Source organism: Pararge aegeria, chromosome 12 (assembly GCF_905163445.1).
Source record: "Pararge aegeria chromosome 12, ilParAegt1.1, whole genome shotgun sequence".
Classification (NCBI taxonomy): domain Eukaryota; kingdom Metazoa; phylum Arthropoda; class Insecta; order Lepidoptera; family Nymphalidae; genus Pararge; species Pararge aegeria.
Window position 1 is genome coordinate 15,709,091 of NC_053191.1, and position 26,540 is coordinate 15,735,630.

General features: G+C 35.5%; 1 protein-coding gene across 2 annotated transcripts; it reads right to left on the reverse strand.

Moving 5' to 3' along the window:
• Positions 1 to 671: 671 nt before the first annotated feature.
• On the reverse strand, positions 672 to 26,540 carry LOC120628150 (putative fatty acyl-CoA reductase CG8306). Of its 2 annotated transcripts, XM_039896378.1 has the most exons (12): positions 26,456 to 26,540; positions 9,205 to 9,413; positions 8,204 to 8,455; positions 7,305 to 7,450; positions 6,855 to 6,964; positions 6,504 to 6,587; positions 5,899 to 6,007; positions 5,326 to 5,442; positions 3,558 to 3,677; positions 2,709 to 2,868; positions 1,922 to 2,019; positions 672 to 1,282 (listed from the first exon to the last, which is right to left on the reverse strand). In XM_039896378.1, the coding sequence occupies exons 2-12, from the start codon at positions 9,400 to 9,402 to the stop codon at positions 1,144 to 1,146; spliced, it is 1,533 nt and encodes a 510-aa protein (XP_039752312.1). In that variant the 5' UTR covers positions 9,403 to 9,413; positions 26,456 to 26,540; the 3' UTR covers positions 672 to 1,143. The 2 variants fall into 2 exon arrangements, with proteins under 2 accessions (XP_039752312.1, XP_039752314.1); XM_039896380.1 differs by lacking the exon at positions 26,456 to 26,540 and having other exon boundaries at positions 9,205 to 9,530.

The window sequence follows — 26,540 nt, forward strand, 5'->3', positions numbered from 1 at the left end:
TCAAATTTCCCTTTTGTTACGAATGAATGAATGAATGTATGATTGAATGAATGAATGAATGAATTAATACACTTTTATTGTACACCACATAAACATACAGAAAAATTCTACATAAAAATTTTAGTTTATAAAAATACAGAGTATTACGTATTGTAAGATTTTTGACCTACGTACTTACCTATAAGATTGCGTCAAGTTAACTACGAATGTTATGGAATCGAACGAGCACCATCTAGTACAAAACTGTGAAACCATATTAACTTCCACACGATCGAATACGTTGAAAATCTCAAGAACTCAAAAAGTCTATTTCGTAAAAGCTGTTATACCTTATTGTCGCGTAACATGATAAAGAAAAATTGTGTGCAAACCGAAAAAAATCACCCTATCGCCACGCTATAACTTTTATAACGTAGCAATAGGGTTTTTTTTTGGGTTTGGCCACAATTTTTCTTTATCATGCTACGCAACTCACAAGGGATTTCTTAAATAAACTAATAGGACCATCAATACACGGGCGTCATAGAAAGCGATCGACCGATGCGTATGCGCGTAAATGGCTTAGTATAGGGTGTGTACAATGTAATTATCACTAGTGATTCGCAACAAGATTTTGTACAAAATTTACTCTTGTGATGCAATTGGATAACATCGGTTTACAAAACTTAACCATCTTGAGATTTTATTTTAATAAAACTTGCATCTATCAATAAATTTAAACATATATAATATGAAGGTAAAATTACTCAAACTGTGTTACATTACCGGTCCACTATGTCTCCTCTCAGAATGGAAAATGTGTGAATCCACCATGCTGGCCAACATCCATACAATGGGAAATCAGCAAAAATTTACAGTTAATATTCGAGAACATTTTGTAAGTTTAGCCTCCATTTCCTCAGAAATGTCATGAAAAACGACGTATGAAACGCGTATGCATAGATCGTATACTCGGCTTCCTTATCGTGCTCGCTTCCAGCTCGCGCGCTATACAATTCAATATACCATACTCGTACAACAATTTACTAATTCGTTAATTTTATTTTTTGTAAACCAAATTGTTTATATTTTATTAATTACCTTAATTTAGTAGAGATTTATAATTTTAATACTTTTACAGATAAGTTTTGTTACATTTACCTATTATAGGAAGCTGTATACAAAATAAATAACTGGAGGTGCCCACGCGGTGAGAATCATACCAAACCCGGTGATGCTTGCAAATATATACCACAACAGCGATATCACTAATGCTTGCCAGATTATATGCACCGCTAGTAACCTGAAAATATAGATAAATTGATTAGTAAAAAGTCTATATTCATTTACCCTTAGTACAAGATTCGCACGCTCGCAATCGAGAAGTCATTTTTGAGTATCGAAACACACGAACATCAGGGTTAAATGGATCTCATTGATGTTGTGTTAAAGCTCAAATTTGCCTAAAATACGTAAGGTAAGGCTTGTAGCTAAACGTTTATAAGATACTACCAAATGAATCAGAAGTCAAGGATTTGCGATTCTACAACTAGTTATATTATTACATTAGTCCCATTTAACTTTGGAGGTAAATTCAAATTCATTTATTTCAAGTAGGCCTACTTTATAATCACTGTTGAAACGTCAAGTATGTATGTTTGTAGTGACTCTACCACCGGTTCGAAAAGCAGTAAGAGAAAAGAGTTTGATATTCGAAAACGATTGCTCGATTGCAAGCGAGAAAATCTTGTACTAAGGCTTTATTTGATAGTATTTTATGAAGTCTTATAAAAAGGTATATAAATTTATTCGCTTACTTCATTGAAACTAAATAACCTGTACAAAGTTCGGACAAAGTTCAGAAAAAGTGAAACGAGCTAGCGTTTCACTTTTTCTGAATTTCGTCCGAACGTGTATAAAATCATCAATAATATAAACTTACACAGTCTGTTTACTTCTGGCAGCCGGCAGTGATTTCTCACTCTCCTTGTTCAGATATTTCCTCACGCCCAAGTGTAGATTTACGAAGTATTCCTCCCACTGTGAAATTGATAAATATATATATATTAAGACAAAAAAATACCTTTGAAACAAATATTCTGCGCTGTAATAAGGCATAGCGTCGGAGTAATGCAATGTTTTTTAACTGACAGAATTATTTACTATTAATTAATAACTGTTTTTTAAGTGCATAAAATGTAAAATGTAATGAATTAAGTGCATCAGTATTAAATTAAGTCTGCACAGTAATTAAAGGGTACATACATTTAACACTTTTTTAAATTATACCATAGGTAAGAAAAAAGGTCATATAACTTCGTGTTAATTCAGCTTTTTATTGGAAAAAATGGTTGAAATAGGTCCAGTAGTTAGTTTCGCAGCCTGTTTGGTACAAACAAACAAAAAAGGATTCCTCTATACAACATTACTATAGATTATCATAATATGAAGCTATGATAGCCCAGTGCGTTGTGCGTTTTAAGTAATTAAAAATATCACTTGCTTCAACGTTAAAGGAAAACATCGTGAGTAAACCGGCATGCCTGAGAGTTCTACATAATTTTCGCAAAGGTGTGTAGAGTCCACCAATCCGCACTGGGCCAGCGTGGTGGACTACGGCTTTAACCCCTTCTCATTGTGGAACCGTGCCCTGTAGTGGGCCGATAATCGGTGGATATGATGGTGGTGATATCATAATATAAATAGATACGAAAATAATGATGTCTCACCATAATACTGGATATATTAATGAAGAACAATTCCGAGTCGGTTTTATTCAGTTTCTCAGCCAATTCTCTAGTGTTCTCATTGTAGAACCTCCACTCCGTGAATATGAATGTCTCCAATCGGTTTAGAGAGTTCCATACGTTTTTGTGTAATCGGAACAGACTGAAATCATTAAACACCACGTAAGTACACTGTCCTGAAACATGGTTGCTGACTGGTCTCTTAAGAGAGCTCAGAGTCACTCAGCCGGCGATGGAGAGAGCTATGCTCGGCGTATCTTCGCGTGATCAAATCAGAAATGAGGAGATCGGTAGAAGAACCAGAGTTACCGACATAGCTCAACGAGTCGCAAAGCTGAAGTGGCAATAGGTGGGGCACATAGCTCGGAGAACGGATGGACGTTGGTGGGTCCCAAGGTGCTGGAATGCCTACCCCGATCAGATAAGCGCAGCGTTGTTCGACCCCCAACGCGGTGGACCGACGACATCAAGCGCGTCGCAGGACACAAGCGGCACGAAACCGTGGACTTTGGAACTCCCTTAAAAAAACCTATGTCCAGCAGTGGATGTCTATCGGATGATGACGATAACGTCGTCTGCGTGGACTTCAGTGTTGGGTCTTCGCTCGTTAACAATTTTTTATTTTACCTCGGTAACTACCAAAGGAATCGTGATAAAAGGTAGCCTATGTTTTATTTCCTATGTCAAAGGCAACATGCATGCCAAATTTCATACAAATCCGTACAGCCGTTCTTGCGTGATTGAGTAACAAACATCCACACTTTCACATTTATACTATTAGTAGGATAGTAAGATAGTAGGATAGTAGGATTATGTATTAACTCTACTCACATTGGTCTCCCGCCAGTTACCCTCAGCAGCAGGTCCAACAAAATGGCGGGGAAGAAGTGAACGAATATCGCCGACACTCTGAACAACCACAGAGATGAAACGAAGTCCAAGTGAGGGTACCTGTGGAATCCACGCCAATAAATAAATATACTACGCTAATACACACATCGCTATCTAGCCCCAAAGTAAGCGTAGCTTGTGTTATGGGTACTAAGATAAATGATGAATATTTTTATGAATAATATACATAAATACTTAGATTATACATATAAACACCCAGACACTGAAAAACATTCATGCTCATCACACAAACATTTTCCAGTAGTGGGAATCGAACCCACGGCCTTGGAGTCAGAAAGCAGGGTCGCTGCCCACTGCGCCAGTCGGCCGTCAATATTTAGTAATTGTTTGTTTGAGTTTGCAGGTCTCAGACAATCGAACAGATTCTGTTGCGCATAAATCTCTAAACAAAACTAAATTTAATCCTGAAAATAGCTTTTTTTAATGGTCATAATTTTGTTTTTCACCTGATGATAAAACCATCGCCTATAAACAGTGCACGACTTCGCAGAGAATGCAAGGAACATGTACTGTAATTTGGCGCCCTGTGACAATCAACCACAACATTGCAACAATGCTGCTTTGTGACAGAAATAAACTACATCCCCGTACGAGCTCTGTCACAAAAACCTCTGCAGCTACTTAAATATTTCCATCCTTTTCCACGGTATACAATGCGAAAAGGACAGCAACACTTCGTTTTCGGTTAGGCTATCATGGGCAGGAGACAATTATATCCCCGGGGAAACGATGAAAATGTATCTTCTCCCACAGCCGCATCAACACTCAGAGAACTGGCGCACATGTGGAAATAATATGAACAGTGTACGTCGCAACTTAGTACATAAACTGTTGCATGCTAGGTAAACTTAACACTTAGTTATAGTTTGCTGCGTTTTTGCTGGGTTCTATCAGTTACCCTTGTTTATATAAGACTTATCTGTGGAAACCTGTTATTAGTTTCAAGTCAACCAATTTGTTAACTATTTAGTATCTACAACTGTTGGTTTTCCAATTAAAGAAAAATAAATAAATAAATATCCAAATAGTATATGTGTAATAAACGGGGGTTAACTTCTCCTATTCCGTGTTTCCGTGCTTTAGGAAGTGGACACGTTAATTATATCCCCTGTCTGTGGATATAACCGGGGATATCATTTTTGTCTCCTGTTTGTGCTAGCCCTACTGTGTGTCGTACGAGGCAAGTAGGGGATGTGCCCAGCGTGGTGATTATACGCAAACCCTCGTGACCAACCAACGTTCCAACAGTTATAAGCCATTTATGAATATAATCATTTCGCCAAATGGTTTAATGGTTGATTTAATAAATTTAAAATGCATATAAAAATTTTCGGAACCGACAGGATTAGAACCTGCGACTCTGGGGCAATCGCGGCCTGAGCGCTTTCGCCAATTAAGCTACGGCTCTCCTACCGTCGATGCCGAAATTAGTATATGCCTTTCACATCAGTCTTATAGCGACTGTAGCGTCATCTAGTAGGAAACGTTGCAGTTTCGATCTACTTTTTTAATGGTTGATGTTTTTCAATACTTCTTTTAGTGTACAACAGAAATGCATTCATTTATTCATTCATTATCAACTTTGTTCTTCTCGGGTCAGAGTCCTCGGGCGTTCTTATTCAAAGTTAACGAAATCTAGCACGTGAGAATACATTCAAATTGTCAAATACAATATTGGTAGACTCACCAGACAGCGCTCTTGAGTGGGTAGTTGTGAAGCATGTTATTGACAACTGGCTCCAGCATCGACCAGCGGAACGGTTTGTGTGTGGACGACGAACAGTGGTACACTGTGAGCCCGGGCCTGCGGACAGTCAAAGTCAAATATTTCTTTACTCAATACATGTCACTTTTGATGCGTACGTTACATAAAAAAAAAAATTGTGACGATGACGATATCTACATTCGTAAACTTAACACTAAAGCTGAGAGGTTACCTGTCTCTGAGACTTATCTGTGAAACCGATATTAGTTTTTGAGTAAACCTTTGCCATAGATTTTTCTAACATCACATACAAAATTAAAATCAAGTGGCTCCTGTCACTTTATAAGGTAGTCGTCGAGTAGCGTAGGTACTATGCACGCGTCGGTCTTTTATCTTCAATAGGGCTGTCGCAAGTAACAACTTAAAATTTTTGAATTAGTTTGCACACAAAAAGAAATATTTTACAAAGCGATTCCTTATGAAATATACTTATGCACAGTGTTTCGTAATTCCGTTACAGGTCGTATAACATTGCTAACTATGTTGACGACTCACTTTTCCGTCGCTGCGTGCCACCCAGCTACCAGTAACTGGTTAACGACTACGTCCACCGGAATGTAGTCAGCGATGTTTTCCTTCGCCAGTGGCAATCGACGGACCACACCTGTAAACAATCAAAAAATAAAATGACTCTTCTTCAAAACCGACGATGTAAAGGCTTAGCTTGAATTCATCGTCATTAGCATCATGTCAACCAATAGGCGTCCACTCCTGGCCGCTGCACTTATGTATGTACTATATCTACAACATTTGCAAAAATGTAAAAAATGTTTTGAGTAATTTATTGGTCATTAGATTTTTAAATAATAAAATAAATAAAATAAAATTCATTTATTTCGACCGACTTGGATCCATAAATGGTTAGTAAAATACAAAGTTAAAATTAAGTTAAGTTGTTAGTAAACTTAGCCTAAGGAAATAGTTTATATAAAAATAAGTTGTATAAAAATCCAGTAATAAAACCAAACATATTAAAAAAACTATCTATGAAATTGAAACCTGTTTTTTTTTAAATTATATTATTTTTATGTATAAGTATTATATAAACAGGTAAAGGCTGAAGATAGACAATATAAACATTGACTCAAATAAACCCTTACCTTTAGCAGCACCCATAAGAAAGCCTTGGGGTCCGACTTTAGAACAAGTCCATCCTGGTACAGGCTCCTTCCAAGATGCTACAACTGAAAGAACACATTTTTCTTTAAAATGATGTGACTCTTCTCAGTTTATTAGGTACGCGTCGCGTAGCGTAGGTCGGTCGGTGTCGGTCTTTTATCTTCAATAGGGTTGTCATAAATAAAAACTTTAAAAGGTTTTGAAATCGTTTGTATTGAAAAATAAATGTGCTTCTTTTGATTTAATATTTTTACAGGGTGATTTCTTATGATATATTCTTATGCATCCTTCAACATTATTTCATAATTTGGTTACACGTTGTATAAACTTACTCATAGTGGGTCTAACGATGGTGCAAGGGAACATGTCGGAGCAATCCTTAACTTCATGTTCCGCGAGGTGCTTCGTGAACGTGTAGGTGTTTGGGTGGTTTTTCAAGAGGCTGCAAACAGATAATAATAATATATTGGTATAACCATCTGGACGTTTTAAGGTTTTTTTTTATATTCATCGAACTAGATTTCATTTAAGTGTATGGTTCTCGATCCTTAGAAGGGTGATAATAACTGCGACTCAGTCTAAAGCAGTATCATTGAATTTGGGTTTCATGATAAACAATATACATGCAAAATAAGCCTTATTAAGTAGTATTATATATTTTGTACTATTTTTAATTTACTGTGTAACTGTTAATTAAATTAATTAATTTTCTCGACGGGCTTTCTGAAATCCCTATACTCATCAGTGAAAGCACAGATTCTATTGATCGATAAAATACTCACGTCCTCTCAATATCGTTTAGTGCCTGGTCTGTAAGTTTCTGCGCCACATTGATGATACTCTCAACTTCAGCTGGAGCATCGTAGACCCTTTCATGAGCCTCGGTTAAGTATGAGTTCACGAAGGCTGAAGATACATGAACCATGACCTGTTAAGCAATCACAATAAGTAGACCGTTAGAGGTGTCGAAAACATGGAGCGGCACTTTTCCATACAATAAATAAACAAAAGTGACGTTTGACAGCAGTGATTGCAAGATTTACGCCTGTCGTAAACCTGTCGCGAGATACGTAATCACCCTGCCGGTGATGTATTAGAATTATTAAGATAACTACTTTTATTATGGTTTTTACAAATCTTGTGGGAACCGTTTGTTTCCTGGCATAAAAAGTAGCTTTTCATCATTAGTAAGGATACCAAAAACAAAAATAAAACATATTTAATTAACTTTATTTAAAAAAACCTTTATCAAAAAGCTTTGCGCAACTCACCCTATAAACCTATTGCAACTAGCCACATTCGCTGCATGCACTCATTCGCTGGAGACAACTCCCAGGAATTATCGAGTGCTAATAAAACCATTCAAAAGAAGGGCCGCATTAGAGGCATTAGAAGTCAACAAAAAAAACCTATGCAACCTAGGGCAATATATATTATACAATAAGAAGGCTACTGTTGTTAAAATTATGTTCAAATTTAGCACGAAGGGATTTGCATGTTCTAAGTTCATATATCGATCACACATCTTTTTTCTGTAGTATAAATATAGTTTTGTTCAACAGCACTGCCCCATAAAGAGAACAAAATACAAGGTAAATGTATAAATAAATAAAATCCTAAATGGTCAATGTGCATCTGTCATACTAGGCCCCACCACTAGAAAAATAGATAGATAACTTACCTTTAAATTTTTAATCTGCTTACACAACTGCATTATCCTTCTTGTACCCAAAACATTTATGTTGACAGTTGGTCTCAAGTTCTCTTCAAAGTCTAAAGTAGCCGCAGAATGTATCACCACATTAACGTTTTCTGTCAAAACCTGTCTATCCTCGACGCTTAAGCCCAGGTCTTCTGAACCCACATCTCCGGATATAGGAATCAGTTTACTAAAGATGTTTTTGGATTCTGTTTCTAGAAGTTTTTCGAAGATCTAGAAAAAAAAACTAATCAACTCGTAGAACTTAATGGATTGATTTTTAATTTTAAACCAAAAATTTCAATTTAGAATGGCCAAAGATGTTTAAATGTAGAATCCTAATATTTCAGTGTAAGGTTTTCTATAATAAGACCTACCTGTGGAAAAGACAATCAACAGCCAATTTTTTTTTTATAATTATCAATTGATGGACCAATCGGATGCAACCCACCTGATGGGAAATGGAAAAACATTGCCTATAAACAGAGCCAAACTTCCCAGCTCATTCAATGAAAACATCCTGCACAGAATTATCCCTGTGTCCATCAACCTGAGGCATTGATAAAACAAGCAACCATGTCCTTCAGACCAGAACACATCATTGCGACAATGCTGCTTAGCTGCAAAAATAACTTTACCAACAACTAAGACTATGGCTAAGCGTTTTAGTGATCCAGTTTGATGTCACATGGAAACTGATTAGGGGAGTGGGGTACTACAACATAACTACCATACTCTGCTACAGCTCACTACCATCTAAGACTGCATCATCTTTTACCACCAGGTGAGATTGCAGTCAAGTGCTAAATTGTAGTGTAATAAAAAATAAAGTTAAAATGGTTTTAACAATAAATATAAACAATAAATTTAATTTGCACAACGTTCACCATCTACACTAAATAAAATAAATGATTCTGGCAACCCTAATTTATAGGTCAATGACTTTATAGATAATGTAATATTTTGCTAAAGTATTCACTTACAGGATTGCTTGGGAACTCCTCCAGTCTTTCTGAGATCTCCTTCCCTTTCTTCGGTCGCATTAGCAAGTATAGGTTCCCAACATCTGGTATACTTCGTAATATCTTTTCTATTAGGCATAGCCCCACGAAACCTGTGCCGCCGGTAATGAAGAAGTTTTTTTTCGCGTAAAAAGCACGTATCTGCGATTGCTCCGTCATTTTGTTGATTTCTGAAACAAATTTAGGAGACCTTTACAACTGGCTCAGTAAAATTAGCTTCTCATTTAAGAGAATTTAGAGGTTATTTAATAAATAACAAATGTTTGTTTTGACATATTACATGACAGACGTTGGCAGACATTGACGTAGGTATCTTAATCTGTGACATTCACAGTGTAACAACCACAGAGGGTACAGAAACCAGTAAACTTGCAACGCAGACTGAGTACTTACAATTGTTATTGTAACATCTTATACTAACTTCATTGATTTAATTTGTTACTATATTAAAGCTGAAGAGTTTGTTTGTTTACTTGAACGCGATGATCTCAGGAACTGCTGGTCCGATTTGAAAAACACTCGGCATCATGTTTACGTTTTGAGGAGAGATACAGCAATATTAAATTTGACCATTGTTGAAACAAGAAATACATTGATTTAGTATTTATATTAATAAATATGAAGAGTTTTTTTGATTGAACGGTTTAATCTCAGGAACTAATGGATTGAATTGGATAAAACCTTTTTCTGTTGGATATTCCATTTATCGAAGAAGCCTATAGGCTATATTGTAATATAACGCTCGATCAATAGAAGCGGAGCATGAATGAAAAATGCTGGAATTGCGAAAAAAAAATCCTTTTGAGAGCTTCCGATGGTTAAAATTAATTAAAATGAAACGCCTAAAGTTACGCCAAATGACGTATGACGGAATTATAGTACTATTCACTTTTAAGTTCTAAAAATAGGCGACATATCGCGACCAAATAATATACCTACAATCTACGAGTATGTTTTTTATTTTGACTCATAAGCCGACCAAGTCGCGCGTCGTCTTTTTACCTCATACCCATTCAAACCCCATAAACCATTAAATTTTATTATTTTATTATACGTTGCTTTGCTTCACGTCTGCTTCCTATCAGGGCATCGTGGGTCGAATCTGGGGTACAAATGTACGTTTTACTTACGAAAAACATCGCAAGGAGACCTTAAAATTTACCACAATATGCTCGAAAGTGTAAAAGGCCCCCCAACTCCCATATATGGCCAGCATGGGCTAGGTCTGCACGACTGGTCCACCACCCTATATCATTTGGGTTTTAATTCACCTGCATATGGGTTTAGATTCGCGCGCATCTAGAGAGGGCCTATGAATGTGCCTATACCACTGACCTCTATTATATACTATAGTATAATAGAGGTCAGTGACCTATACCGATAGATTTCTTAGATTAAGTAATTTTAATTTTGTATGTGATTTACGGCTGTATATTTTTTTCACTAAAAACTAAGGCAGTGGTTTACTAAAAAAATATTAGTGTTTCGGTTTCACGGATAGGCAAGTCTCAGAGACAGCAATTAAAATCTATACCTCTAAAGCCTGTGAAATAATGTAACGATTTTCATTTACACTTTGTATAATAGATTTCTATATTTTTAGTTTTTTTCTTATGTTACTCAATAAAAGTTCTGTAGGTGTAATACCTAAGAATAATCAAATCTCTTCCCTTTATAATATTCTTTCTTTTTTTTAATATGTATTGACGGGAAGTTCTTTTTACAGAAGTCAAAAGAAGGAGGCGTATCTACTCTTAGTTTTACCAAAGTTATTTTATTCATGTAGTTATTAAGTTAAATAAATGTTTATGTGATCGTCCCATTGAAATGATTTTTATTAAAATAAATTTTCAACTCTTAAATAATGTCTATTAATTCCAATAGGTCAATTATTACCGACGATAGAATAACTCGTTAATACATCTGAACGTAACCTCACAAGATATTTATGGTAATTTACACCAAATGGCATTGCATTCAAAAACAACGAAAATGCTTTACCTGATGCGATCAAAAAAAATATAATTCTTAAATAAAATCCACTTAAGTACGACTTGCAAGACTGTTTTTGTTAGGTTAGGTTAGGTTTAGGATGCTAATAAAAGTGACCAATTATGCTTTTTTATGTAAAGACATCTCTTCATATTTTATATATTTATGGACATAATTATATTACAGCAACTATTTTCTTTGAAGATGTTTACTTAACCGAAATGATTCCGATACCAGGGCTAATGACCAAATTCCGAGCTGTGCTTTATACCAGCGGAAAGTGTCTAGCTCACAAACTTTCCCATTTTCCCTAATTTATGGTAAACGTTTAGAACATTAGAGAAAAAAACTGTCAGCTGCTAAATGAAATGTCAAAGTCAAATATTTAAGTGGCGATAACTAAATTCGTCAACGTAAAACTAAAGCTACGAGGGTTCCAAACACGCACTGGTCTAAGAAGAAGCCCACAACAAACTTAGCCGGTTGATATTTTTTTTTTGCTATCACCATCTCACATTGTCATTAAAAACTATTAAAGAAGCAATCTGGTTAGAGCAATAATGTAGACCCAAGCATTTTAATCGTTGATGTAGTCCTAAATACTATAATTATTAGGAAAATAGGAAATGAAGTACCTGCCTGCCTGTTTGAGAAACACTACTATGGTGGAGGGATTTTTAATGCTTCAATATTTGTCGTGTACACGGTTTCTGTAAGATCTTAATTCTGTGTTTGCTTACCTGCACTCTATACATAAAAATATGAATTGCTGGTCGATTGTCTAACTAAAACTCGAGAACGGCGGAGAACCGATTTGGCTTATTTAGGTCTTAAAATATTCTAGAAAGTCGGGGAGGTTTAAACTGTGAAAAAGTACTGAAAATCGATAAATATAACTACACTACATTTATTAATTCTAAGGTAGTACGCCTCACCGCGCCGGATCAGTTAGTTTATAAATCAAAAAGTGTGTGCGTGTAACCTTTACGCGCGATTGAAAGAAAAAAGAATAGACAATATTTGAGGGTAGAAAATTGAAGGTTAGATCAGCACATGCCAATATATCCTTGTCATAGAATATTATAGAATTTCGCAATCGTCAGAAAAATTTATTAATAACTAGCTGTTGCCCGTGACTTCGTCTGCGTTTGTTTTTTGATTTGGCATTCAATTTAGTTGTAGTTCTAAAAAAAATTAGTTCTAATAAAAACTTAATCTAGTTTTCTATGTTAGATGAATGAACCAAAAGGTTCAATTTTAGCAACTTTGCTAAGTTGCTCTAAAATTGATATGATATTCCTACTTTTCACTAACAGGCAGAGTGGTATGCAGCTCCTAGTTTCAAACTCCGCCTAGATAAGTTTGAGTAACTTTATTTGTTATCTATAAAAATTGCAAATCGAAAAACCAGTTTGGGCAGCAACTTTTTGTTGACAGCTTGATAAATCAAATTTAAGATAGCCTTAAATTTAGTAGACCGTAGACTTTTTAACGATAATAATCTAAAAAAAATTATCAAACTCAACTCCATTCTGAATTTTCTCCTCTCTGGTCTGGTGGGAGGCTTTGGCCGTAGCTGGTTAACACCCTACCGACAAAGACGTGCCGCTTAGCTATTTAGTGTCCCGTTCGAACCTATTAGGGGTATGACTACCATACTCCCTAACAGTTTAGTCCGCTACCATCTTACACTGCATCATAACTTACCTTCTGAGATTGCAATCAAGGGCTAACAACAAAAACTGACTAAGCTAATTTTTTATCAGTATAATGTTTACATCTGAGTAATCATTATACTGATAAAAAATTAGCTTCCAATGGCCAATAAAGACGAAATTACTAATAACTCTGATAGATAATCGTATATATAGGCACATGTCTCAGGTTGATGGACACAGGGCACGTTGCATGGGACTTGCAGGACGTGGTCCTGAAATGCCCTGCGTAGTGTTGGTCTTTTGATACGATTGGCGATTATTTTCCACTTACTACATCCGCCCATTTACTTGGTCCGTCAATTATATAATTTAAATTAGTAAAAAACACGTGTTTACTTATGTACACGCGTTATAAGTTACACTTCTTTGGCGTAACAAGATAAAAATCTTTTCAAAAAAATTATCTAAAACGCAGAGTTTTTAGGAAAAACGACATGATGCGAAAAATGGTAATGCATAAAATACATTGAAAGTTTTACTATAACGCATTGTCTAGTTAAATAAAGTTTATTTAAATATCACAAAAATAATATTTCTACATAATTAAAGAAGTGCACACAATAAACATAATTAAATTTGGAATACTAATAGACTCATTATCGGACAACCAAGTTTCACTCATCATTAAAATTAGAGATTTTTTGTACAATTGAACCAATTAAATTACCGAATGAGCCCGCAGACTTTGACAATTGTAAGTAAAGGTACACTGTCAAACCTTATAGCTAACTTCGTGTCGGTTTTTAGTGGCCCGCGCGAATCGAAAGATGTATAACTGGAAAAATGTGAATGTACCCTGATATACTGAAAACATCTTCGCTTTCGAGTGCACAGGCGTGAATGTTGTTTAATTGCGGAAATAATACATCATTTATGCGACAGCAGCAAGTACGGTTATTTATATAGGAATACAAAAAAAACTTGACTTTTTTTTTTTGAATAAGGTTTGTTTTCAAAACCTTTTTATTAAAGATCGAAGATACAAACGAATAAAATATGAGGGTGGTTACTTGTAAACCTTCCTTTCCGTTAATACTATCAGCACGGCTAGCCGTAACTGGCATGGGATATTTTTCTCCCCAGGAAAAGGATGCAATATTTATCTTCTCCCAAAGTTTTAGCTACAAACCGACTAGGCGCACGGGTAGAAATAATAACATTCATCATCATCATATCAACCCCCTACCGTCCCGCTACAAGGCACGGGTCACCACCCACAATGGGGAGAGATTAAGGCCGTAGTCCACCACGCTGGCACAGTGCGGGTTGGTGGTCTCCACACAACTTTGAGGTTGTATGTAACTTTGGCATGTTGGTTTCCTCTCGATGTTTTCCTTCACCGTTGAAGCAAGTGATATTTTATTTGCTCAAAACGCAGATAACATACAAACTTTAGTCATGGGATTCGAACTCGGCTCCACGAAAGTGAAGTCGAAGTCCTACCCACTGGGCTATCACTTCTTCGGTTGAATTATTAAATAATTTTTCCTATTACCATGCTTTGGCTGGTAATAATCAAGGGATATAATTTTTTTTTCTCCATTCTGTGCTAACTGTGCTAAGATCTTAAAACATAAAAGCGCGAAACTGGCCCTCCAGTGGCCCCATGTCGTAAACACAATTAAGTATAATTCATCGTTATTTCTAAGAAAGACCAATGTTCCGGCTGTTTATTCAACAATATCACAAGATGTTACCTAATGTTTGCCTTGCTAGCCTCGATGGATACTTCGCAAAAGGTAAACAACAATATATCAAGTGTGCGTGTCAGATTTATGTTCGTACGTGTGTTAGAAAATTAAACGACAACAATACCTATTTGTCATGAGCGAAAATAAACATCTGTTTCGCAAACATAACAAAAAAACATTAATCAGTAATTTTCATATCTTCTCATTATGTGTTATGAAATTTGAATAACGAGACACAAAGGTCTCTCGCTTGGTCTTTTATAGCATTAGTTACGAAGTTTTATAAGTATAAAACAAAATAAATTACTTAAGAAACCGCTTTTACTAATTTTTCTATTGAATTGTGTGGTATGAAATGTGTAATTTGAGGTTGTTAAGCCCTAAGTGTGTATATAAATCATAGTGTTCTGTTTTCGGTCATATATCTTTGTCTGTTTTGAAACAATGGAAAATTAAAAGTTAAAGTACCTATCCGATAAAGTATGGGTACTGATAACTGACTGTTAGTGATGAACATTTTACGATGTTTAATTTTTGTGAATGAGGTTTGTACTATGTGATTAAATGCCTACACATTTCATTATTTCCACATCTGCACTATTTCCAAAACAGCCTGTAGGTGTACTGCACACTATTTGAGTGTATTAACTAAGTATATTTTTCCAACAGCCACACCAGCTGCACGGTTAACTTAGGCAGGAGACAAAAATTTTATCCTGACAAGGGATAACATTTACATGTCAAATCTAAAATGTTACAAAAAGACGCAATTGCTGAGTTTCTTGCCGGCTTCGTCTCGGTAGAATCTGCCTTCCGAACCGGTGGTAGAGACACTACAAACAGACAGACTTGACGGGGCGGCCTACTTGAAATAAATAAATTTTAAATTTTGAATTTTTAATTCATGTCGTACTGCCAGAGTGCTCCAACAGGGAATAGGAGAAGTTTACCCCCTTTTATTATTACACGTACCTATATTATTTAAATTATTTCTACATGTGCGCCATTGATCGGAGAGTTGTTAAAGCTACTGGACAAGATAAAATTTTATTCTTTCCCGTGGAGAAAAATGTCTCCTTCCCGTGCCGAGTCTTTGAAGTAGCCGACAGCCGTTTTCAAAGCGCATTAACGATTAGAGCGAACATACTGTACCTAGATTTGTCCCCAACTTGTCACATATGTTTGACAGTATCTTTCAGCTCTCACTTCTATACGACTACGTATTCACATTTGATATTGAAAAGTGTGTTAATTATTGAATTTGATTACATATTGTATAAAATGTAAATTTAAATTATGTGTCGCAAAGTCGTTTTGCAACGTAGGCTGATTATTTTAAGACGGAAAGATCTAGTTTTAATCTCGTCTAGTTTAGTCTAAAATACTTGGATAGAATTAAAATTTAAAGAACCCCTGATTTTTAAAATTGTGTACAATATTCTAAAAGTAAGGTTCTTTCATTTGATACCCATTGAGATAATTCTGAAACACACACAGACACGTCAAACTTATGACACCCCGTCGTTTTTGCAACGGGGGTGTCATAAGTTAAAGAAGGCTTTGTTCTTAACAACTATTCATTGTAGAGTCAACATCTCCAGAGAATGCTCCGGTGTCTGAGCGAAACGTGCTTAGAGAGTTCATTGCCGAGCATTTGTCTAGTGCTATAAGTGTAGTGTGATAAATTACACCATACAGATTCTCCAGCTTTATATATTATAATTTTTATAATATAGGATCCGTCATATTCATGGGTTTTTATGTTAAAGTCAAATTCAAATATTTCTTTATTCAAATAGGCACATAGATGGCACTTTTGATGCCCACATTACATGTAAAATATGACATACCTAGAAGTAAGTTGATGGCGTAGCTAAATTCGTCAACTTAAAACTAAAACTACGAGGGTTTTAAACGCGCCCTGGACTAAGAAGAAGCCCACAACAAACTTATCAGTTTTTTTTGTTATCTCCATACCACATTGTCATTTAAAACTGTTTAAGAAGCAACCTGGTTAGAACAATTATTTACACCCAAGCATTTTTATCGTTGACATAGTCCTTAATACTATAATAGGTCTTCCTTAACTTTACTTCTTTCTATAAGCTTACGTTTAATACAAACTTTGATCTTTTTAAGAGACATCTCCAAGAGATCCATTAACCATTAAACGTTCTAAAGCCAATTGTAATTAATATTAATGGTCCATGAAAAATCTTAAATCGATAATGCTCCAACAGCTTTAGCAATAGTGAACAAAACGGTTATTCTCTAGAAAGTAAGTAAAATACCGAGCACTGTGCCAAGTGAAATCTAGTTACCTCTCTGCGGTCGTTTTGTTTAACATAGTGGGCTATTTCATTGTTTAAAACGTCAACATTAACTTTCTGATTTACACTCATATTACTATTACTTTGTGTGGGCAGAGAAAATCAAAATAGAAACAGCTTATTGGTGCGAAAACGAGCACCACCTGGGGAAAGGATAAAAATGTATTTTCTCCCACAGCTTTATCAACATTCAGAGATACGCACAAGTGGAAATAATATCCAAATAATAAAGGTGTAAAAATAAACTGCGGTTAACTTCTCCTATTCCATATTCCCGTGTTTTAGCAGGTGGACACGTTCTTATATCCCCTGTCAGAGAATATTCAGGGGATTTAATCGCATGACAAGACGCAAGACAGCCGTATTAAAAAAAAAAAACGGCGAATTTCAACATTGCTTAAAAAAATCAGCCGCCGTCATATCCTCTTCTCTTGCGTGGCGTACAATATATGTTAGCAAATCTGCCTTTGTTTTAGCAAAGTGAACACAACACTTGGTTAAAGATAAATAGTATCTATCGTTTAGACGGGTCAAAATTATGCATAATCTGTGTTCGGTATAAGTTGGAGTAGGAATTCAAAATGACAGGAGCCCAGACCAAAAAGGAAGGTCATATAAAAAAAAGAGGCACAGAGGAGGACAGACGGTGTCAAAGGAAGATTGAAGAAAATATCTCTTTGTAATTAATTAAAAGTGTACTATAAGTTCAGATAGATTGATGTTTGAGTTTATAATGTGCTATGTTGTAATTCAATCCGGTACGACGACGCGTAGAAACCTATTAGGGGTATGACTACCATACTCCCTAACAGGTTAGCCCGCTACCATCTTAGACATACCATCAGGTGATATTGTAGTCAAGGGCTAACTTGTAGTGGAATAAAAAAAAAGGTAAAAAAAACAAATGGTATAAAAATCCAGTACCGATGTGGTACTGGATTTTTGAATAACCACGTTTTTTTTTAACCCGTGGGCAAGGAACGCTAGTACTCAAAATTCAAAATTCATTTATTTCAAGTAGGCCACAAGCACGAACGAAACGTCAAGTAAGTATGTCTGTTTGTAGTGGCTCTACCACCGGTTCGGAAAGAAGGTTCTACCGATAAGAAACCGCCAAGAAACTCAGCAGTTGCTCTTTTCCAACTCAGCAGTTGCTCTTTTCCATAATACTTATTCAATAATTACAATCAGGTTCTATTCTCCAAGTTGTTTAAAGTTACAAAACCTTTGCTGAAATTGCCTGTCTTGGCAGATATTTATGGTCGTAGATTTGCATATGTTATCTATCAAAGATATTATTTTTCAACATTACGTGAACAGGAAATATGTATGTTTATTCTTTTGACCCAACTTCGATTATGAAACGAGCCAATCGTAGTTTCGCCATAAAAATCTATTGGTGGTCATATCAATTTTCGTATTCTTCAGTTTATTGGTCTATGTATAAATTTTCCATTCAACTAAGCAATTTTTCTTAATGCTTACTTAAATACTTAGTTGTATAAAGCTGGATACACATTTGTATTGATAAAATATTTTTTGTAGCCAATTGTTAGCCAATAAGCAAATTTAGGAACTAATTAAGCACCGTAAACAGCACCGAAAAAATATGGGAACGACCAATTTTTGAAATATAAAATGGATATAAAAAATTTCATATCTATCAGGATTTGAACCTGCGAATCTCTGGCAATCGCGGCCTGAACGCTTTAACCGACTAAGCTACGGCTCTCCTAAAGTTGTTGTTTGTTTGTTTTTCTTGGTGAAAATACAAACGTAGCTTGCATCCTAGAGATGGGCATAGGATAACATTTATCCCGGAAAAGTTGCTAGTAAAACCTACCCACGGAAATAAAAAAAAAATTAACGTGTATCGTGTGTGTGTGTATAAAAATTATGTGTTTCATGTTCAAGCCATACCGGCTTGAACGCGATATATCGCGCGATATACGCGCATAATCTACAATGGTAATAAATTATCTGTATTGTTGCAATATAAGTTTTTTTTGAAGTATTTTACTAGTGGGCGTTGATTGCTCAATCATCATGTAGTATCTGGCAAAATGGAAGTCTGTTATTTATGACTCTACCACCGGTTCCAATTATAGATTTCCGAAAAAAAGTCTGTCTGAAAATCAACAGCCACATAGACGATAGACCGGTCGTCCCCGTTGTCTATTCCCGTTTACGGGGACAGTGAGATTTGAAGACATATATAAAAAAAAAACTCATCCCGTTGACCCCGTTGTCTATTACTTTAACGGAGACCATTACTATTTGGCTTAACTCCTATAAGATAAGTAGTATAGTGTAGACATAATATTTTTTTTTACATTGCGGATATTTTAATATGTCATACATGAACCAAATTTATAAACTTTTTATTTTTATGTTTTACTTAACGACACAGAAATTAACGGGTACATTTTTTGTTATATTTTTTGTAAGAGTTAACTTGCGATCAACGTTCTCGCACTCGGTCCTATCGTCGCAGCGGTAATTACATAAAATAAAGCATTTAATAACTTAAACAATTAAAATTGAAAACCCCATTACTTACGCATGCATTACGATGTATTTTTTTAATCCACTACTTAGCCCATGACTGCAATCTCAACTGGTGGTAAGTGATAATGCAGCCTATGGTATGGTGGATGGTAGTGACTATTATTTATTTAGGTAGATACCTATTACGAGTGGCCATGATTTGCTTAATTTATGCTCAAGCTTGGTAAAAAAACAGTTTGAAAAATTTAGCGGAAATATATTCTGTTACCGATACCGAACCACTAAAAAAAATTACGAAGGTACTAAATGACGTAAAGATACACAAATCTATCAAATTACTAAATTGACTAGTGCAAAAATAGTGCTGTTCGTTTCACCAACATTTCACACTGTATCTTCAGAGAAAAGATTGCACTATGTTTACAACCAATCATTTTAGTAATTGGCTTTCTTATTCTGCCCCATACTGCGCATAAAAGAGAAGTAATGTAAAGGTAGGTAGAGCAAAAGGTTATATTTTAAGAAAAGTAACTGTGAATTCCGCATTCCGTACTAGTGAAAGAATCGCCACATTGCTACAAACAGAAATCAGAGAGAATTGAGGTGTCCAAGTGCCTTAAAGGCTGACATCTTTAAAATAAACTTCAATCAATAAATCAATATCAATAAATACCAAACATAGTAATTATAAATTTCATTAAAATAAAATTATAATAGAACGAGAAGACAAAAAGAAAAGGAATTTGTCTCCTCGTTATTTTATCAGCTTCCATGATCCTCAGCTTTTTAATGTTCCACAGCTGGGCACTGGGACTCCTTTGTTATAGGAGAGAGAGTTTTTCGGTTTAAGCCCACTGCACTAATACGGGTTGGCAGGATGATGTTGTTAATTACTAGAAATTTGTTCAAGCTACTGACAGTGCATATTTTTTTGTTATATTAAATTGTTAACTTTCAAGTTACGATATTTTTTTTACATTCATCATTATCACTTCATTACAGCATGGTGGAATCGGCGTCTCTCAAAATGATAAGGTTTCGACCGCGCTGATAGAGTGCGAATTGGTAGACTTCACACGTCTTAAGAGAGCGTTATGGAGAACTCTCAGTCGCTACAGTCGTGCAGATTCGATGTTTTCTGTGATATATTTGCTAGTTTGAAAACGCATAACTCTAAAAAGTTAGAGGTGCGTTCCGGGATCAAACTCGGTCCCTCCGAAAGTGAGGCGACTAAGCTAACAGCGCATATTTAGTTACAATCTATAAGTAGTTACGTGAAAGCTCCACATATTTTTGAAAATATTAATCCAACGAAATGTTTAATTGCTCGGGCGTTCTGGTTATTTACTTCTATTAAAGACTAGGTAGGTATATTTCAAAAGACATTCGCGGATAATTTCGCTTTGCAATTTAAATTACTCAGAATTGCTATTGTTGTTAGAATAAAATGCTATTTTGTCAGACTGCGCGCAGTTTATCTCCTGAGCTCTAGATTCTAGATATTGCGGTGAATCGCTCACGAACAAGTAAGCTAAACTTTCTAAAATTAACGGGTTTTCACCCTTTGGTTCTTTACTACAATAGAGGTATATGTTATAATATAGGTACATCTTCTTTACGCGTGTTTGTCACCTTACTCTTCCTAAACCGACTTATACAAAATTTAATTTTTGTATTTCAATATGTACCTTGATGGTTTGAAAACACAATTGGACCAAACACTGCTTCATGGGGCAAGACAGCGTCTGCCGAGTCCGCTTCTATGTTACTATGGTCACTTTATTAGATACAAACAGTTATGGGTATTTCCAAATTGACATAAGCCTAAACAAACTTACTGTAGGTATTTTTTATCGTCGGACATATCGTCGGCCCCTTTAATCTATCCGATATGCTGTAACTCTAAAGCAATGTTCATAATAACTGAAGTATAGTCATAACAAATTAAAACATAAATTTTTGCATTTAGAAATTGGGAAGCGGCTAAAAAGATTAGGTAAATACCTACTCATTTTTTTTCTGCTGCATGGAACGCCCGTAGTTAAGTGAATGTAGGATTATAATTATTCATTTATATTTTCATAGTTTTTATCAATTATAAAAATAAGGCGTCTTACCGCGGAATTGATGCACTTTTGATTTATGGTTCGATTTTCGCGAGTCCTGCAATTATTTACGATATGTAACCGTAAGTACCTCTTTACAAAAGTGATTTCTAATGTACTGATTATATATTAATTATGAAACTATCTCTAAGCATTTCTGACTCGAAAATAACCGGTCTTTTTGCATATGATTACATAATAAGTACATACCTAGTAGTTTTCACAATGCGGTCATTTATTATTATTAGAATTATTTAGTAAGCAATTCTTTTTAATTAGATACTTCGTTTTCTTTAGTGCACTTATGGAAAATCTCCAGTGCTACACAATGAGTAGGCACGTAGGAGATACGTATATATACTCCATTTTTTCTTACTTGTTTTATTATTTATGTAATCTTTTGTAAATATAACGATGTATTCCCATCGTCCCTTTATCCTTGTTAAACGGGGACATAAGGATTCCAATAAAATTATTAAACAACTGTCCCAACAACCCCTTTATCTATCCACGTTATCGGGGGCTAACGGGGGCAGTGGTTTTGAAGAATATTAGGAAAAAGTGCCGTCTTTATCTACGTGCTTTATCTAGCACTTTAAAGAGGACCACTGATTGAGGGCTGAATGTTACTAATTATAAGTACGAAACTGGTTGATCAGAGCAAAACAAAAATAAAGTCAATAAATAAAACTTTTCGTCCGTGTAAAAAGTTCAATCATCGACGACAATATCAATAAAACTATATTCATGAAGAAAATTTACTTTTTTTTATCATTAAATAAATAAAAACAATATTGAAACATATTGTTTTTATTTATTTATCTCTAGTTTTTTTTTCTATCTTAAAACAATACTCTAAAGTCTAAGTAAAGTCTGTTATCCTTTTGTTTTCCTTATCCTAAGGTTGCCTGGATGAGATCGCTAGTAAGTGACAAGGCCGTTTTTTGTATACTGCTTTTGTCTGTGGTTTTTTTTATTCTTCTTCTGTACATTTTCGTGTGCAAATAAAGGGACAGAATTTGGACAGTGTTGAGCAGTTATTGTAACATACCAATTCAATGACGTTGAGTGTGTATTGCTTGCGATGTCTTAGGTTGTGACACATGGTCGCTAATTGTTAGCCTTAATTTACGCAGTGGGAGATACAAAGAGCTATGATCAGACATGAGGAGATCCGTAAAAGAAGCGAAGCCATAGTAACACTAGCTAAGTTGTGATAGACGCTGGGGTCCCAAGCTGCTTGAGTGAAGAATCCGCTCTGAGAAATGCAAGACCTTCAACAAACGTCATCAAGCGAGCGCTGGGAGTCACTGGACGTTAGCGGCACCGTGGAGTGCGAATACCCCTAGGAAAGTGCACTGGCGTGCAATTCATACATGCACAAAAGCGCTGCCTACACTAACATTCTCATATAACAGGCAACGGAGGAGGAATGGTCCAACTGTGCACGCCACTGCATAGCAGTGGACAAAGATACTGGAAGACCCACTTAATAGTACTTACGTACTTACTCTAGTTGATCACTATCTCATCACTCATCACCGCAATTTAGAATCTATGAACATCTGTACACAATCTTAACGGCAATAAACTTTGTTACAAGTGTTTATTTTGATTTGAAATTGTTGCTCGATGTTCTTTTTAATTATTTAATGACTTATTTTGATATTTTCAATTTTTGTTTTTATAAATAGTAGTTTTATTTTTACATAAATATAATTACAATTAGAAAACACATAATATTATATCTTTAAACGAGCAATTCTTGTATAAATATATATATAAATATATATATATATATATATATATATATGTATATATATATAATTGGAATCTCGGAATCGGCGATTTTCATGAAATTTAGTTTACAGGGGGTTTCGGGGGCGATAAATCGATCTAGCTAGGATTCATTTTTAGAAAATGTAATTTTATGCGTGTTTTCCGGTAATAACCGAGTTGGTGCAGACGCAGTTGCACGGGCTAGTAATAATTACAAGCTAACGTTAATATTTACAAAAAATATAAGCCGTAATATTTGATATTATTTTTCCATTGTTTTTATTGTAAACTTAATTTTATTTAAGTTTTATTGTCGTAATCTTTATTTTCTTTACCGTTTTTTTTTTGTTTTTATTTTTGACATATTAGTATTTGACCTTAAATAAGAAAATTTATAATTGTTATTATTATTATTAACAAATACCTAGATGGGTTCATATTCTAACAATGGACTACGTATTCGAAAGCATGTTTCTCTGTCTATCTGATCTGTGATCTTAAATTACTTACGTCAAAAGGTGGTAAGATAATTGTTCTTGTTTAATTATCATGACGTACTTCATACTTGTACCTTTGTATCTAAACTTATTTAGTTGTAACAGCAGTTAACATTTACACGCTAATTAAATTATTTACTTTTTTCACGTTCCATTTAAGAATCCTCGACTTTAAATATATAGTCAAACCATATTCCACCTACCTCTTTTCTACGTTTTTTCCTTTTACGCCATTGGTTGCCTGGAAGAAATCGCTATGTAGCGATAAGGCCACCAAATTGTACTCTCTTGATTGTATTTATATCTTTGTAACTACTTTTTGTTTCTTTGGTGTACAATAAAAGTGTATTCATTCATTCATTCATTTTATTAGCCATAGATAGCCATATTATATTTTTAGCGAGTTGTGATAACAAACACACACACACACACACACACACGCACACACACGCACACGCACGCACACTGGCGCTCTCACGCACATACACACACACACCCCATTGTTTTCGCGACAAGGGTTAAACATTACATAATGAGTTTACATTACATTACATAATGACTACACTTGTTCGGAAAGTAGATTCCACCGAGAAGATTCCGACACCAACTTTCTGTTAAATTAGAGCACACGAGAAATACGAACCTTCGCAGGCTCATTATCAAGTATCTAAACAAGCGAAACTCAATTTCTTTCGAAACGAAGGATCGCCGCGATGTCAGTGCATCGTTAAGACCTTTATATTAACTGCTTCTGCAGGGCTAGCATGCACGCAATGAGAGACTTATATCTAAACATTATCTCGTCTATCTCTGTTGAAAAAAATACGAGTAACGTGTAGAGACAATGAGCTAACATGCTAGCCATATCCAATACCTGTACAAGAACGGATTTCGAGTGGAAAAATCGAATAGTCCACATACTGTGTTGATTGCAGCAACAGGTCAAGGTTATATTCTTGGAGTAGATTAGTCAAGTGACGACCTTTTGACGACCTCCTGGCGCAGCGGTGAGCGCTGCGGTTTTAAGTAGTAGGTCCCGGGTTAGATTCCCAGCAATTGGGAAATTTGGGATTTTTTTTTTTCGATTCTCTGGTCTGGTCTAGAGGGAGGCTTCGGGTATAACTGTTACCACCCCACCGATAAAGACGTGCCGCTAAGCGGCACTGGAATTTAGTGTTCCAGTACGACGTCGCAAGAAATTCCAGTAGGCGTATGGGTTTATTAGACTTGCCTAACTCCCTACCACATTAGCCCGCTACCATCTCAGACTGCATTATAACATACTACCAGGTGAGATAGCAGTCAAGGGCTAATTTGTAGCTGAATAAAAAGTGTTATAGTTATCTCTATACCAGGTGAGAAGCGCCGATAATCCTCAAATATCATAGATATGCATCAAACATCACTGAGAACGATTTCGAATAAACATTGCTTCTTAAAATAAACCGCAAGAAAAGTCATTCTATTTAGGGGCTGGTTAAAGCTACAATGATAAAAAATCGCATACATAAAAAAAATCACAATCGACAGGATTTGATCCCGCGACTCTCTGACTCGCGGCGTTTACCACTGACCTACGGTGCCCTTATCAGTCTTATAGATATTTTGTAAATCCATTTTAAATTTATATTCAATTTTTTTTTTGTATGATTTAAAAAAAAATGTATGGTACCATATGCCCATAAGTGAACAGTTAGACGGCTTATAATTTTTGTTATAATGTTAGTTTTTATTTATTTTAATGTGTTTACTAATTGGAATTATATTTAATCTAAGTAAAGTTAATTAATTCATAAACAGAAATAATCAAAATTAAACGAAAGTAAATCTTAAAAGTCTTCGAAAATACTGCAGCGAGGGATAGTGCCTAAGATGCTGGCAGCATTGCCGCTTTAGATCGCCAAACTAATTCTTTGGCCAACTGCCAGCTCTAGGATCACCGGTAGACTCGTCAAGCCTTATTGAAAATTCTTTAAACAGAGGTCGAGCCCCCCACGGTCCCCACGGTCCCAATCTCTACTACAATAAGCACAAACGTGAAACTGCGACTCTAGGCAGCTCTGCACTGGTAACAGCCGCACCTACCATTGGCGAGGTAACCTGGATCCTACAAAAGCGACCCCAGCTTCTAAGGAACGAGCTTCATACCAGCAGGTCTCTTGCCATCGCTCCGCGCCATACCAATGACTTCTAATACAGCTTTTACGTGAGCGGTAGCAAGAGATCGTCGGATGACGATTTTAAAATGTATTTCCTACTTTTTTTTATATACAGTTGACTGTTCTAATAGTATTCCACGCTCTAAATTGTTATTATGGGAATAAATTATTATACAAGTAATACAATAACAACATCAAACAGGTGTTATTATGTCGTATACGTAATCAATCCAAACCGCTAGTGATGTTAACAAGAATCTTGTTTAGGTATATTCCCACATTACAACAAAAACGTAAACTTGAACGTGAGTAGGCTGTACATAACTATAACGAATCTCGACTAGGTAATTATACAATAGGTACATGGTATTTTCAGATAACTGTAAATGTTTTAACGTATTGTTCTAAATATAAGTGATAATTTAGTACTCACGGTTGTAGTGACTCAAATTCGTGGCAAGAGGAAATCACGTCTGACGTCACTTTACTGTATATAAACACGTTCGCGACGCGAGCGC